This window comes from Meleagris gallopavo, chromosome 5 (assembly GCF_905368555.1).
Source record: "Meleagris gallopavo chromosome 5, MGAL_WU_HG_1.1, whole genome shotgun sequence".
NCBI lineage: Eukaryota > Metazoa > Chordata > Aves > Galliformes > Phasianidae > Meleagris > Meleagris gallopavo.
In genome coordinates, this window is record NC_139408.1 from 25,702,107 (window position 1) to 25,714,812 (window position 12,706).

The 12,706-nt window shown below is 39.3% G+C and overlaps 1 protein-coding gene across 5 annotated transcripts in view; it reads left to right on the forward strand.

Moving 5' to 3' along the window:
- Positions 1–12,706, forward strand: part of MIDEAS (mitotic deacetylase associated SANT domain protein) — an 82,438-nt gene that overhangs the window by 34,953 nt on the left and 34,779 nt on the right. For all 5 annotated transcript variants that reach the window (XR_014883523.1, XR_014883524.1, XR_014883525.1 and 2 more), the window contains exons 3-12: positions 1,363–1,683; positions 2,668–3,013; positions 3,499–3,565; positions 6,268–6,410; positions 7,239–7,342; positions 8,190–8,265; positions 9,460–9,548; positions 10,706–10,855; positions 11,057–11,230; positions 11,521–11,720. Coding sequence is in view for 1 of the 5 variants with exons in the window: in XM_085224867.1 (XP_085080993.1) it covers positions 1,363–1,683; positions 2,668–3,013; positions 3,499–3,565; positions 6,268–6,410; positions 7,239–7,342; positions 8,190–8,265; positions 9,460–9,548; positions 10,706–10,855; positions 11,057–11,230; positions 11,521–11,720 (1,670 nt within the window). In the remaining 4 variants the exon portion in view is untranslated. The remainder of the gene's footprint in view (positions 1–1,362; positions 1,684–2,667; positions 3,014–3,498; positions 3,566–6,267; positions 6,411–7,238; positions 7,343–8,189; positions 8,266–9,459; positions 9,549–10,705; positions 10,856–11,056; positions 11,231–11,520; positions 11,721–12,706) is intronic.

Genomic DNA, 12,706 nt, shown 5'->3' on the forward strand with positions numbered 1-12,706 from the left:
TAGGAAGTCCTAAATCTCTTTGCTCTGATTAATTTTACTTACTCAGGCTTAGCACCTAGATTTAGGCCTCTTGGAGAGTCCAGAGCTCCAGCTTCAAGCACTGGCTGATCTGGCATCTTGTGACGGTGAGATTGCACTTCTTTGAATATAAATCTAGGATTAAAGTGGGACTTCATTCTAGTCCTTTTAGCTGTTAGGTTGATTATTTGTGCACCAGTTAAAGCTAGTTCATTCGCTCTCCAGTGAAGCCAGCTCTCTTGATCTGTAACAACACTGAAATGACAGGAGAGTTTTGAAACCTTACAACAGAATCTTCTTATGCTAAGATTTTTATTAGCATTAGGTATTCTTAGTGACATATGATCTCTCATTGTACCTGAGATAATGTGCCTTAGTTTCCACTTCACAAAGCTGTTCACATGAATTCCTCATTAGATTGTGACTCTGACAGAGAATGAATTTGCATTCTAATCACTTTCCAAACACAGCATGGAGTTTGAGTGAAGTTCTGAAACGTCTAAAGAAGCATTTTCTACAGCTTCTAGATTATGCTTGTCTGCAATTTGAGAAGGACTTTTGCATCCCTGAAGGGAGGTGTTGTTGAAAGTTGTCCTTTGACATCTGGCTTCCAAGTGAACTGGCAATTACTTTGGAGGAGTGGTCCTAGAATGGAATGAACACGCAGATAGTCATTTGAAGGAGTAGAAATCACTTTTCTAAAAGTTTCTTAGGTTATTTGGTGCTCCAGTACCCGTGTATCTGTTCAGTAACTCATCATCCATTCTTACGTCCTTGAAGCTCAGTTTTTTAGAATTTCCATGAGTAAAAGAAAGCAGAGATATGGAAGCTATAACACCAATGCAAAACATTCTGGCTTTTACTTATGCTTTGTTGATTCTACTGAGCAAAACTTCTTCAGGAGGCTTGGAAGGCAAATCTCAAAGGCTGCACTTACAAATAAGGAAAGCTGCTGTTGAGTAAATTGGAAAAGTACACTAGAAACCTAGCTTATTTTCTTTAATTCTTTATGAGAGATTTAAGGTTATCAAGTTTCAGTCTTTTCTGGTATAGAAGTCTAACATTCAAAATTAATAATTTGCAGCTTATGGTCATTACTAAAACTGAAGAACCTTTGAGAAAGTTATATGGCAAAGCGTTTGAGACTTGAAGGAATCCTCAACTAATCCTAACAAATGTTGATCATGATTTTGTCAAGTATTCTTTTTCCTCCAATAATGCTTTTCAAATCCCTTTCAGCTTGCAAATAGCATTGAGAAAGTTGATATACTGTGCAAGTGAGAGAGCATCTGATTCATTATGCAAGCACTACAGAACTTTTAAGTTATCTGTCTTTCTTCTCAGGAATCGGATACTTCAGAAGAGAAGAAAAGTGTGCTGATAGCAGCTCCAGGACCTACAGCTGCTAAAAGTGTTGTGGAATTTGCCAGTTCTTCACCAGCTCCCAAAAAACCCCGGGAGGATAGCAGCCTTGTGCCTCTTATCATTCCTGTATCTGTGCCAGTGAGAAAAATTGACTTGCAAAACCTTGAAAAAGAGAAGTCTGAGGATGGGAAATTCCAGAGAGGCCAAACAAATGATCGAACTCCTTGTGAACGCAAGCCTTCTGTGATAGTCACTCGGAGGCGATCTAATCGTAATACTAACATGGAAACCTCAAATCAGGTATGGGCAAGTGAAGAAACCAAAGAGAACCATCGCTGTTACTTCTAATTATGTATTTTTTACCCGTAAACTTTTCTATTAAAGTAGTTTGATCTCGTCCTTTGAACTTGGGATGGGGCAATGTTTTGTTTTTTTTTTTTTTTTTTTTTTATTTCATAATATTGCCATATATTTGAGGTATCACTGGGTTTTCATGACCTGTTGCTACTACTAGTATAGTAAACCAGTGCTCCACTACTAAACAGTAGAGCAAATAAAGCCAGATGGACAATAACACTGAAAAGAAATATTTTGTCTCTTTGAGAAAATAATTCTTTCTCCATATGTATATGGATAGTAATGAATTGTGAGTAGTGTGTATATATCTCCAAGAGTGAATAAAATGGAAACTGAAGATTTATTCTTATGAAATTTAAATATCTTTCTGAGGTTTTGGAGATCAGTACCTTAATGTTCCTGTTCAGTGTATTGGTGATCAGTGGGTTTTTGTTTTTCAGACTTTTTTTATCTGTCCTCTTGAGAAGTAGAGTATTCTGATACCAGAGATAAATGGCAGGCATCTAAGGAGGTTTCTGTGCATTTAAATACACAACCATTTAAGACAATACTGTGATATTTTCTGCTATTTTCTTATCTCTGTCTAATATCACTTTGTATGTGTGTCAGAGTTCTGCTGCACTTATATGTGCTCTTTACTAGCTACCATCAGATTTTATCATCTTTCCAAAGGTTCAGTCAGACATATTTGTGATTGCTGTAAAATATAGCTTCATAAATGCTTGGAGATAGTGTTGCTACCTAGTAGGTCCCACATAGCTCCCTATCATCTTCTGCTTTTTCCCTTTGCTAATTGTTGAGATCCACCCTCCACAGGTGCCCTAACAGATTTTGAGCTACCATGGAAGAACATGGTCGTATTGCTGAAAGTTTTCATGTGATTTAAGGCCTTATAATGAAATTAAATATATAACCTTTTTCTAATAGCATGAACATGCTGTTCCAAAGGATGAAGCAGAGGGCTTTGCCCGGAAACCAAAGCAGCGCCCAAGACCTGAGCCACTCTTCATACCACCAAAAGCTGGCACCTTTATTGCACCACCTGTTTATTCTAATATTACACCGTATCAGAGCCACTTACGGTCACCTGTCCGTCTGGCAGACCATCCTTCTGATAGGAACTTTGAACTACCTCCTTACACTCCTCCACCAATTCTTAGTCCAGTGAGAGAAGGATCTGGGCTATATTTTAATGCTATCCTCTCTTCAAGTGGTCATCCGGTTCCACCTCCAATGACTCCTAAAAGTGCTCACAGAACTCTGCTTAGATCAAGTAAGTTCCACTTTTTCTTTCCCTTCTTTCCTTCTTGGCTAATTTGTGCTTAGGAACTGTGGAGCAATAGAAGGATAATCATGACTTCTGGAGTATGTGAAAATGAGATTTCTTGGTGATAAAGTCTGGGTAGCTAGGATGAAGGGACTGCAGTGCTCCTTCCATCAGTCCATAAATGTTAAGATGCATTCACAAGTAATCTCCAACACCCCCTACTGACATTCTCAGGAATGGAAAAATCGGTTCATTTTCTATAATAAAAAATCAGTTCATTTTCTATAGCCTGTCATTATCTTGGGCTGAGCAGGCAGTAAGTAGTTATTAGTAAGATGTAAAAGCTGAGTTCTACTTGGACATCTTAAACTTCTTTAGCATATGGGTACCTGTTTTGAAATATGGATAGCTCTGACAGATTTATCATCTGTGTGAAGAAAATATCTCGTGAGAAGGTGATGAGTCTGAGCAGTTCTTTCTTTGCCTTGCAGACAGTTCAGAGGTTACGCCTCCTGTTCTTTCTGTGGTGGGAGAAGCCACCCCAGTCAGCATTGAACCGTAAGTACCCAGCAGAGTCTTAGCCTGGTAGTAAACCTGCTTCTCTTCCCACTCCTAAACCTTTGACCTGCTCCGTGTATAGTTGATATATCCTCTTAGAAACATTAAAGCTATTCTTATTAGTGGCTCAAAATATAAACGGTCTTTTAAAAAACAACTCTGTGCAATAAGTAACATTTAGGCAAATGCACTTTTTAATTCTGGTGATTTTACCTACTTTTTAGTACTGGTCAGCAGAGTGAGTTAAGCGACTCTCTTGTTTTGTTATATACACATATTTGGAAGATCTATAATTGTTTGAGAGTGGGAAAATAACACTCCTTTAGTGAAAGAACAAAGAAGAATAAGGACAAATGTAGTTAGCTTTCAGATAGGCTGCTCAGATTTCAGGTTATCCATGTGGCACGTATTAGCTTCAGCACAAATGTGAACATGGTTTTGTTCCCTTTCAGACCAGCTCAGTCTGAAAGCATGGTAGCCATTTGCATGCAGTGTGGCCTGAACTAATAAGCTTAATTAATCTTTTTATCTGTTTGTATGCTGGGAAAGATCAGACATTAAAACCCAGCGGCACTAGGGAACACAGTTTGGAAATAGAGAAACTGGAGTTACGATTTTAGGCTTGGTGCCAGTCCTGCTAAACCTGTCAGGAAAAGCAAAGCTGCAAGTGTCTCTGTACAGCTCTTGTAAATTCCAGGAATGTTATCAGTTGGAATAAATTCCTGTAGAACTGCAGCAGGGTAGTTAAAATTTTGTTTGAACTCTTGCAAAATCTAAGCATAAAGATGTATGGCATGGTGATAGCCATGTGATGTAGCATTCATGTGGCTCTACTGTCCTGACTCCTTGCAGTCAGGAATCTCTGCTCTAACTGTAGCGTATCTTCTTAATGTTTGAAATTTAATTTAGACCATCTCCAAATAAATATGTTGTCTTCTACTTCCAAAATTCTCCACATTTTAACGATTAGCTGTAGCATTTGTTGTCAACTTATAGGGTTTCTTCCCCTTTCTCCTGCCTGTTGGAAGTTCAGGTTTTGTACATTTTTGGCAGCTGGCTGTCCTGAGCTGATTGAAACCTGTTGCAATTGCAAATAAACTCAGGTTATTCTTGTCACCTTCACAAATTCCCTGTGGGCCCAGACTCTGGCTCCAGGACAACTCAAGCAGATAATCACTATTTCTTTGCTCCTGTATTTTGTATCGCACCAACAGCAGTTCAATTTCATAGAAATAAACAAGTACAGCTTTATTTTGGTTTGTTTTTAATCTGTTTTGACAGTAGATTAATTCATTGTTTTGTTGTTGGTTGAAGTGAAGCTCTTCTTGAACAGATATTTTTGTTTTCTCAGCAGATCTTGATCATCTTTGCATGATGTTACCAAGTTTTGCTGTTGCCTCCAATGGTTTAAAATGCTGAAGTTAATGACATACTATTGGCTGCGGATTAAGTTGTGGATGAAATTTCTCAAATTTGTTACTATAAAATTCAAGTCATGGTGACTTTTAACTTCCTTTTGACAAAAGAAAATGAACTTGCATTAGTATGCAAAGAGATATCTTGTTATCTTAAGACTCAGTGAATAGATGTTTAGGCAGATTAGAAAACTTTAGATTTTAAAATCACAAAGTAGTGTCACTTTGTGTTGTCAAAGTAATTAGTTTACTACTTTAGTGCTAATTTGTGCAGTAGTGTTGTGGTCTGTTATGTAGATGTATCTTCTATAAAGAAAGGATGGCAGGAAACATTTTTAAAATTATTTTTTGTTTTTAAGAAAAAGAAAAAAAAAGTACAATTTGATCCATTGGTTTGCATTCTTGATTCTGTTAAAAGCTGATTATAACTTATGATTGCCACATATTGTGTTCTTAATTGCTTGCTTTGTCAGACCTTCTGCTAATGCTTCTTAAAAGATTATTTGATTGCAGAGATTTAGAATAGGAAATGTACTAATGAAGCTTAATTCTTCTATTTGGGAAGCAGATTAATAGGCAGCTGGTGTCACAGATCTGAATGTCTTAAGAGTCTCGAAGTTCAGTTCCTTTCAAGTCTTTCTTGTAGTCACTCCTCAGCTAGCCTCAATTCTGAATGATGCCACATGTAATTGTACCACAGGATGTCCCAGCAGCACTGATTACGGGCAGCAGCTTTTGCTATACTGAAATCTAGGCTTTCACGTTAAAGGAGTCATGGAATAACTTAGCTGCAGTGGATCTTGGGAGGTCACTTGGACAAGCCCCTACTTGGAGCAGGCCAGGTTAGATCAGATTATTTAAGTAACTGATTGGCTTTTGTGGTGGAAATCTGGTTTTATTTGGATATTGCAGGTGCAATACTCGCAATACTTTTAGGCTCTTACTGCATAGGGACACAATAATTCTATGTTTGGTTTTAGGATAAAAGGTCATTTCTGAAATCCCTCCTAGCTCGCATTCTTTTCCTCCAGTTCTTCCAGCCACTACTCTCCCTCTCACAAATGAGGCCAGAAGACCCTCATTTGTGCCTGGGACACAAAAACGGAAACTGATAGTGAATATAAAACCTCTTATCTTCTCAGTTCTAATGTACAGTACCTGAAAGCTGTTCTTACCATATGACAGAGCCTGCTGTATTTTGGTTTCTCCATAATTGGCATTTTTACAAGGGATGAGACTGTTTGGGTATTGTAGAAATTACCTGACCGTGACTTATCTTTTCTGCAGGCGTATAAATGTAGGAACTCGCTTTCAAGCAGAAATCCCTTCACTCCAAGACAGATCTCTGGCAGCAGCTGATGAACATAAAGCAGAGCTGGTGTGGCAGCCATGGGGCGACCTGGAAACCAACAGAGTCACCCAACAGAATGGTAAGAACATGGAAGGCTGGTACATAGGGCTGAGTGCCATAGCCGTGGTAGAGTTAACCACGTGTCTACTGTAGGCATAACTTCAAATAGAGCTGCCAGTTACCATGGCATACTTAAATGGTCTTGAAAGCAATCTTAGGAATAAAACTTATTTTTCTGGATTGTTTGTGGGGGCTGGGAGGTTGATAGGAATTTTATTTATTTATTGAGATAAAATGGACCATTATTACCTGTCAAAGAGAGACTTGCATTCAATGAAACTTCCTTGTCAAGCGTAGTCAACTTTTAAACAGATGCTCTAGACATAATAGTATTTGGGAAAATCAAGTTGTAGACGTTAGACAGGAGGAAGCAGGAGCTGTGTCAGCTAGTTAGCAGACTGAGTAGTTGTCTGCTTTTGATGCACACAGGCTGTGGCATGTACAGATGCTGAAGAGGGAATGTGGGTGGTCTTAGAAGAATTTTTTCTTAATAAAGAGAAAAAAGGGTATTATGAAATGAAAACTTTGTATAGATCATAGAATAGAGGGGGAATTAAAAAAAAATCTGAGGTGAAGGGAGATTGGAAGACATTAGAGGAGACAAGTTGCAAAAATACCTCCATGTGTAAATAGTGCTCCTTGTGGCACTGCTCTGTTACCTTGCAGTCTAATTAATTCCTTTGTCCAAATCTGACTCAAATAAATTTGCAAGGTCATTCATCATCTTGGTTTTATCTTCTGTTATGTCTAATTCTGCTTCAAAAGATCTAGCTAGTTGTGTGAATTCTCTAGGAAACTCAATTTTAATCTTCTAATCTGAATTTGTTTGGTATATCTTTGTGAATAGTGGAAAGCCTGCTAGCTGCTGCCTGCTCAAGCATTTTTCCTGGAGGTGGAACCAACCAGGAGCTGGCACTGCATTTCTTACATGAAGAAAAGGGAAGCATTCTGGTGAGTCTTCCCACCTTTTTGCCTTGATGTGGTGAAAGATTTTAACAAAGGCCAGGTGACCTGTTATTTGACAAATGGAAACTTCTTGAAGACTGTCCTTTGCTTTTAGTTCACATTGCTTAGTGTCTCTTGGAGATGTTGCTGTCCGTAAAGTGTTCTTCCTGATGTACACTACCATGTTCATTCCCTATTGTTCATATTTCAAGCTTCAAACTTTTGGCTTTTTAACTGTCAATCTAGTAGACTGAGTAAGATGAGACTGCCTAATGAATTTTAAACATTGTCTTAAATATAAGTGGAGAGGCTTACCACTTGTCAGTGGAAGCCAGAATTTAGTAGACAGTTACATGGTAACCATTGAGTCATGGCCTGAACCACTGACTGAGCAGCTGGGGAAGGGACCCGGTCAGCCCTGGGAGCGCAGGTGAAGGCAATTCAGGTGTGTGACCAGAACAGGAGGAGCGTGGCTGCACCTCTCTTAGACCCCATTTAAGGGCCAACTGCCACTGGAGAAGGATCCCTGGTTGGAGATCCCTCCGTTATGGAGTTTCTATTGTGAGCCTACATCTTCAGAGATGGGTGAGCACTTTTTCTTTCGTAACGCCTTTCTATCGTGCTAGTCCCTTTGTCATAACATCTTTCGTATCAGCATTCCATTGCACTGATCTTTCCGATTGTTGCAACAGTCAAGAATGTGATTTTAAAGTTGTCCCACATCATGTCACAGGTATTAACTGTGATGTAGGAAAAAGAGAAGAACTTCTTTTCAATTAACTTACCAGAAAGGAGTGGATTGACAATTACCTGATCTTTTTTTTTTTTTTAATTTTTGTATTGTTTATTTTAGGGAGCTCTGACCAAGCTGCTATTGAAGGGGCCAGTACGATCACCTACCCATCCACTGGCAGATTATCACTACACAGGTTTGCTAACCAGAATAACTCTGTGCTGCCTATATGTCTTAAGGGAATTCTTCCGTACTTTCCTATTCTTCTGGGACAGTCTGTAACATTATAATAAGAGTTAAAAGCAACGCTTCTCCCTAGTAAGTCAGATGATGGCTTGCCAGGAATTTCGCATGTGCAAATCATGACACAATTTAAGAAACACTCCATCTCTCAGAATATGTGCATCTATGAATTTGCATATGTGTGTATTCTGGTTTCTTTTACTGGGGAAAAAAGGAATCTGATCCCTTATACTAAACCACAGTGAATGCAAAAAAATGATTAGTTCATAAAGGAAAGACTGTGGCAACTTTGGGGTCATAGCCTCTTTGGTGTGGATTTCCATATGGTGGAGTTAAGAGGGGATGTGAGGGAAATGATCTCAAGCTCGCTGAAGAAAGCTAGGAGGTGAACTGCTCAGCCAACTGTTGATGCCTGTCATTGTTTCTGTGAAATGTACATGCCATAAACTGTCTTTTTAGTGTCACACCTAATTAGGAATTGTTAGGCTGTGTGGCACTTGTTAAGTTCAGTGATCTAGGGTGACCTTAGCTGCTTGAGAGTCCTGATGCAAAGTGGGAGAGAGACATTTTATACCTGCTGCCACAAAGTATAGAACTTGCATTTATTCATTATTACACACTGCTATTGTAATGCTGTTGCTTTGGTATATCTATAAGGGAGGAGGAGATTCTGGAATGTTTATTATTGGAGGCAAGTATGCTAGAATACTAACATATTTAGGATGTTATAAATTGTCGAGTACAGTTTGCTGCTACATCTCATCTGGTATTGTGGATTTCCACTGAAAGAGAAGTTCCTGTTCTCCTGCCCCTACCATTTTTCTGTTATCAAATGTAATGACTGGACCACCACAGAGTGTGTCTGTTAAGCTTGCTGTTCTGTTGGAAGATATTGTAGTTCTTCTGATTAGCTGGTTTTAGCAAGCTGAACTGAGTTAACCTGGAGGGATGAGTACTAGATCTAGAATGAAGTGAAACAGTAAGGGAAGGGTTAACAGCAGCCTGCAGTTATGTAGCATCAAGTGCAGACTAAGTCTGTACCCTTCTATGTGTGCATTCCTTTTATTTAAAGGGAAATTTAAGAAAAAGTACATAGAGTTAACATTTGAAATTGCAAGGACTTAGTTGCAACATTTTAAATCTACAGGATCCGACAGTTGGAAAGTTGCTGAAAAGAAGCTTTTCAACAAAGGCATTGCGATCTACAAGAAGGACTTTTTCTTAGTCCAAAAGCTGGTAAGTGTTTTACTGTTGCTGTTTTTTATGGCAATGATATCTTCTAATGTTTGAATATTTAATACAGGAGATTAAATCCTGCTTTTTCTGAAACCTCAGTATTAAGCACTCAGAAGACTTTGTAGAAATGTTATAATCCAGCACAGCACAATCTCACCAGAGATGGCTAGAACAATAATGGTTGGATTGGGTTGGCTTTTTTTTTTTCTTCTGTTGTTGTTTACTCCACCCTTGTACTTTCTGCATTGCTTCCATTAGTCCACATAGTGCAGATATCGCTTCTACAGGGCATATTTATAGAGTGCTGGTAATGTTCCAATACAGCTTATAGGGATTGCTCATAAAACTAAATAGAAACACATCCTTGTTGCTGATGAAAAGGACCAAAGAAGGATATGTGAATGATGCATCCTTTTGTGCCGTTTGCTGTTAGGTTGATATTTAAAATGATTGTTCGTATGTGTTTTCCATGAGGTGCGACATCTCAGTGGGAGGAAAGCACCTGAAGGACTTAGAGCATAGAAGCGGGAGCTGCATTTGTTTTCTCTGAATAAAACATCCAAAATGCATTTAAGTTGTAAAAGCCCAGAAATTAAGAATATACTTCCAAACTTTCAAAATAATCCCTGATAGAGAATATATAGATGGACATAGGTCTGTACTGATAATTGCGTATCGCTATATGTGTATGAAATGCATGTGGCCAAAATGGGAAAGTGCTGCAAACCTTCCTTTCCATTTTTGGAACGGTATTCTGCTCTGGTCTACTCCGAAGTGCTGCTGTAAAATAAAACTCCCATAAAACTGAAAGGCTGCTCTCAAGCCTGACAGCTCAATTGGAATGCTTCAGAGGCTAAGAAGTGCAGTAAGCAGACAAAGTGCCAGGTTCTGTCACCTTTACATTGGCCAGCTTTTCTTTGGGAAGCTGGTCTTGCGTTCCTCAAAATGAATAGCATTGGTGGTAGGGAATGGGCTGTAGGATGGGGCAGGCAGACAGAAGAGAACATGGGAAATAAGGGTTTAAGAGCAGTTATAGTGGGATTAAGACTGCTAGGAAAAGAAAAGCACAAAGTGTATTTATTGCACCCTTAGTGATTGTTTATAAGCCTTCTTAAAATCATGTAATCTACTGTACTTTTATGTTTTCCAAACACCAGATAAAAACCAAGACAGTGGCTCAGTGTGTGGAATTCTATTACACGTATAAGAAGCAAGTGAAAATTGGTCGGAATGGGACCTTAATTTTTGGGGACATAGATGTTGCTAATGAAAAGTCTGTGCGAGATGAAGCTGAAGTTGACATCAAGGTAATTTCTTAAATTTCTCTTATCTCTCTTGGGCTATGGTGCTAAGTTTGATTTTGTGTGCTGTCTTGTTTGGTAGTTGAATCAGGACCAAAACAGTCTGGCCAGTGCAGAGTTCAGACTTAGAAGCTGTGTGTCCTGTGTCACATAATGACGTTTACTTGCAGACACCAAGGTTAACAGTTCCTTTATCTTCTGGTGAAGAGTTCCCACAGGTTTGCACGTGTTCTTCCTCTCAGAAGGGACTTTTTCAGTGAAGAACAGGGGCACTTGGAAGGTGAAGAAGAGGAGGAAGAGGAAGCAGAGGAAGGGTTGGATAACAGAAAGAAGAGCACACTCCTTCTCAAAGATGAACAGACACTACAGGATGATTTAATAGTAAGTGCTGCATTGTGCATGTTGTGCTTTTTATACTACCTTCACTCTGCAAGTAGTTTAGAAAATACGAGGTCAACAGTTCAAGATTTAAAAGTCTCTGCCTTCTTTCAGAACAAGGGCTGGGCTGAGGTAGCTTAGAGTGTTGCTGGTAACAAAACTGTGTGCCGTTCTGGAAGAACTGAGATGAGTAAGGCAAGGAAACCCAACTTTATTTGTAGTTGATGTATACATAGGACCACAGCGAGAAGGGGGTTTTGGTTTGTTTGCCTTACATTTCCCTTTCTCAAAAGGCCAATGATGCCCATATGAGGAGTCGAGAGGCAACTGTTACAGGCAGAATTGGAAGAAGGCCGAGGGAGACGACCATGAAGCCTCGAAAGCTTATTCCTGCTCCAGTTCAGAGGAGGCGGCGAAAACAGAAGATAAAATCAGATGTTACCAGTAAAATCCAGAACACAGAAAATACATTTCCATGTAAAAAGTGTGGCAGGTAAGAGCAACTTAGCTTCCAGCAGTAGCCGTGGAATTACAGTAGAGCAGGCTGGAGAGACTGGCAATAATTTTAATGAAGTATTACCCTACTTAATCTAGGGGTTTTTACAGTGGTTTTTTTTTTGTTTGTTTCTTAACAACTTATGGCTTTGAGATGTCTTTCATATCAGAGGTATCTTCATATTAAGATACTTCTACTTGGCTAATTACCTTCTGGCCATTCTTCAAATGGCATGAGACACCGCCTGCATTTCAGTGGTGTGTAGTATTTGGATGGCAAGAAAATGAGATCTCCATCTAGTTGTATCAAAGGGCTGTTAACAAATTATTGCTATATCTGGGACTTAGCTGATCCTGCAAAGGTATATTGTCCCTGTGTCCTCAGAGAGCACATTGTATTGGAAAGGTTAGAGCTGTTAGAAGGCAAATGGGTAAGACTTGACCATGGCCACTGACAGAGAAGGAGTAGGAAAGGATTCATAAACCTCTCTTGTGACATTTGATGCCAATTCAAAATAGTTAATGGTGAGCAATAGAGGGGTAGATCATGGTAGCAGAGAATTGGGAGGAAAAAGCTCAAATGTTTCCAGCTGTGTGGATAAGTGTCTGGAATGGCAACTGACTGTTGACTTCCATGTTTGTTGTATTTTTGTGGTGTAAGGGGAATGGCTAAAAAGTGGGGCCCTGTTGTGTTAAGCAGCCACGTGTGCGTTTCAGATGCCAGTGTTGCCTCTCTGAATTTAGAAAATATATTAAGAAACAAAGCAAGTAACTCAAGGATGCTCAGGATCTTCTGCTAATACTTCAACCAGTGCACTGATACCTGCTGAGGCAGAAGTGGTGTTTGCTGTAGATGTTTTGTTGCAGTGCCAACCTGCTGAAGCTCACAAACTTGAGGGTATAGCTATGGAAAGCTCCTCCAGTGAATTAGTGGAGGAGAAAGCTGTAAGTGAGACCTATGCTAATGCACCTATATTTCCTCAG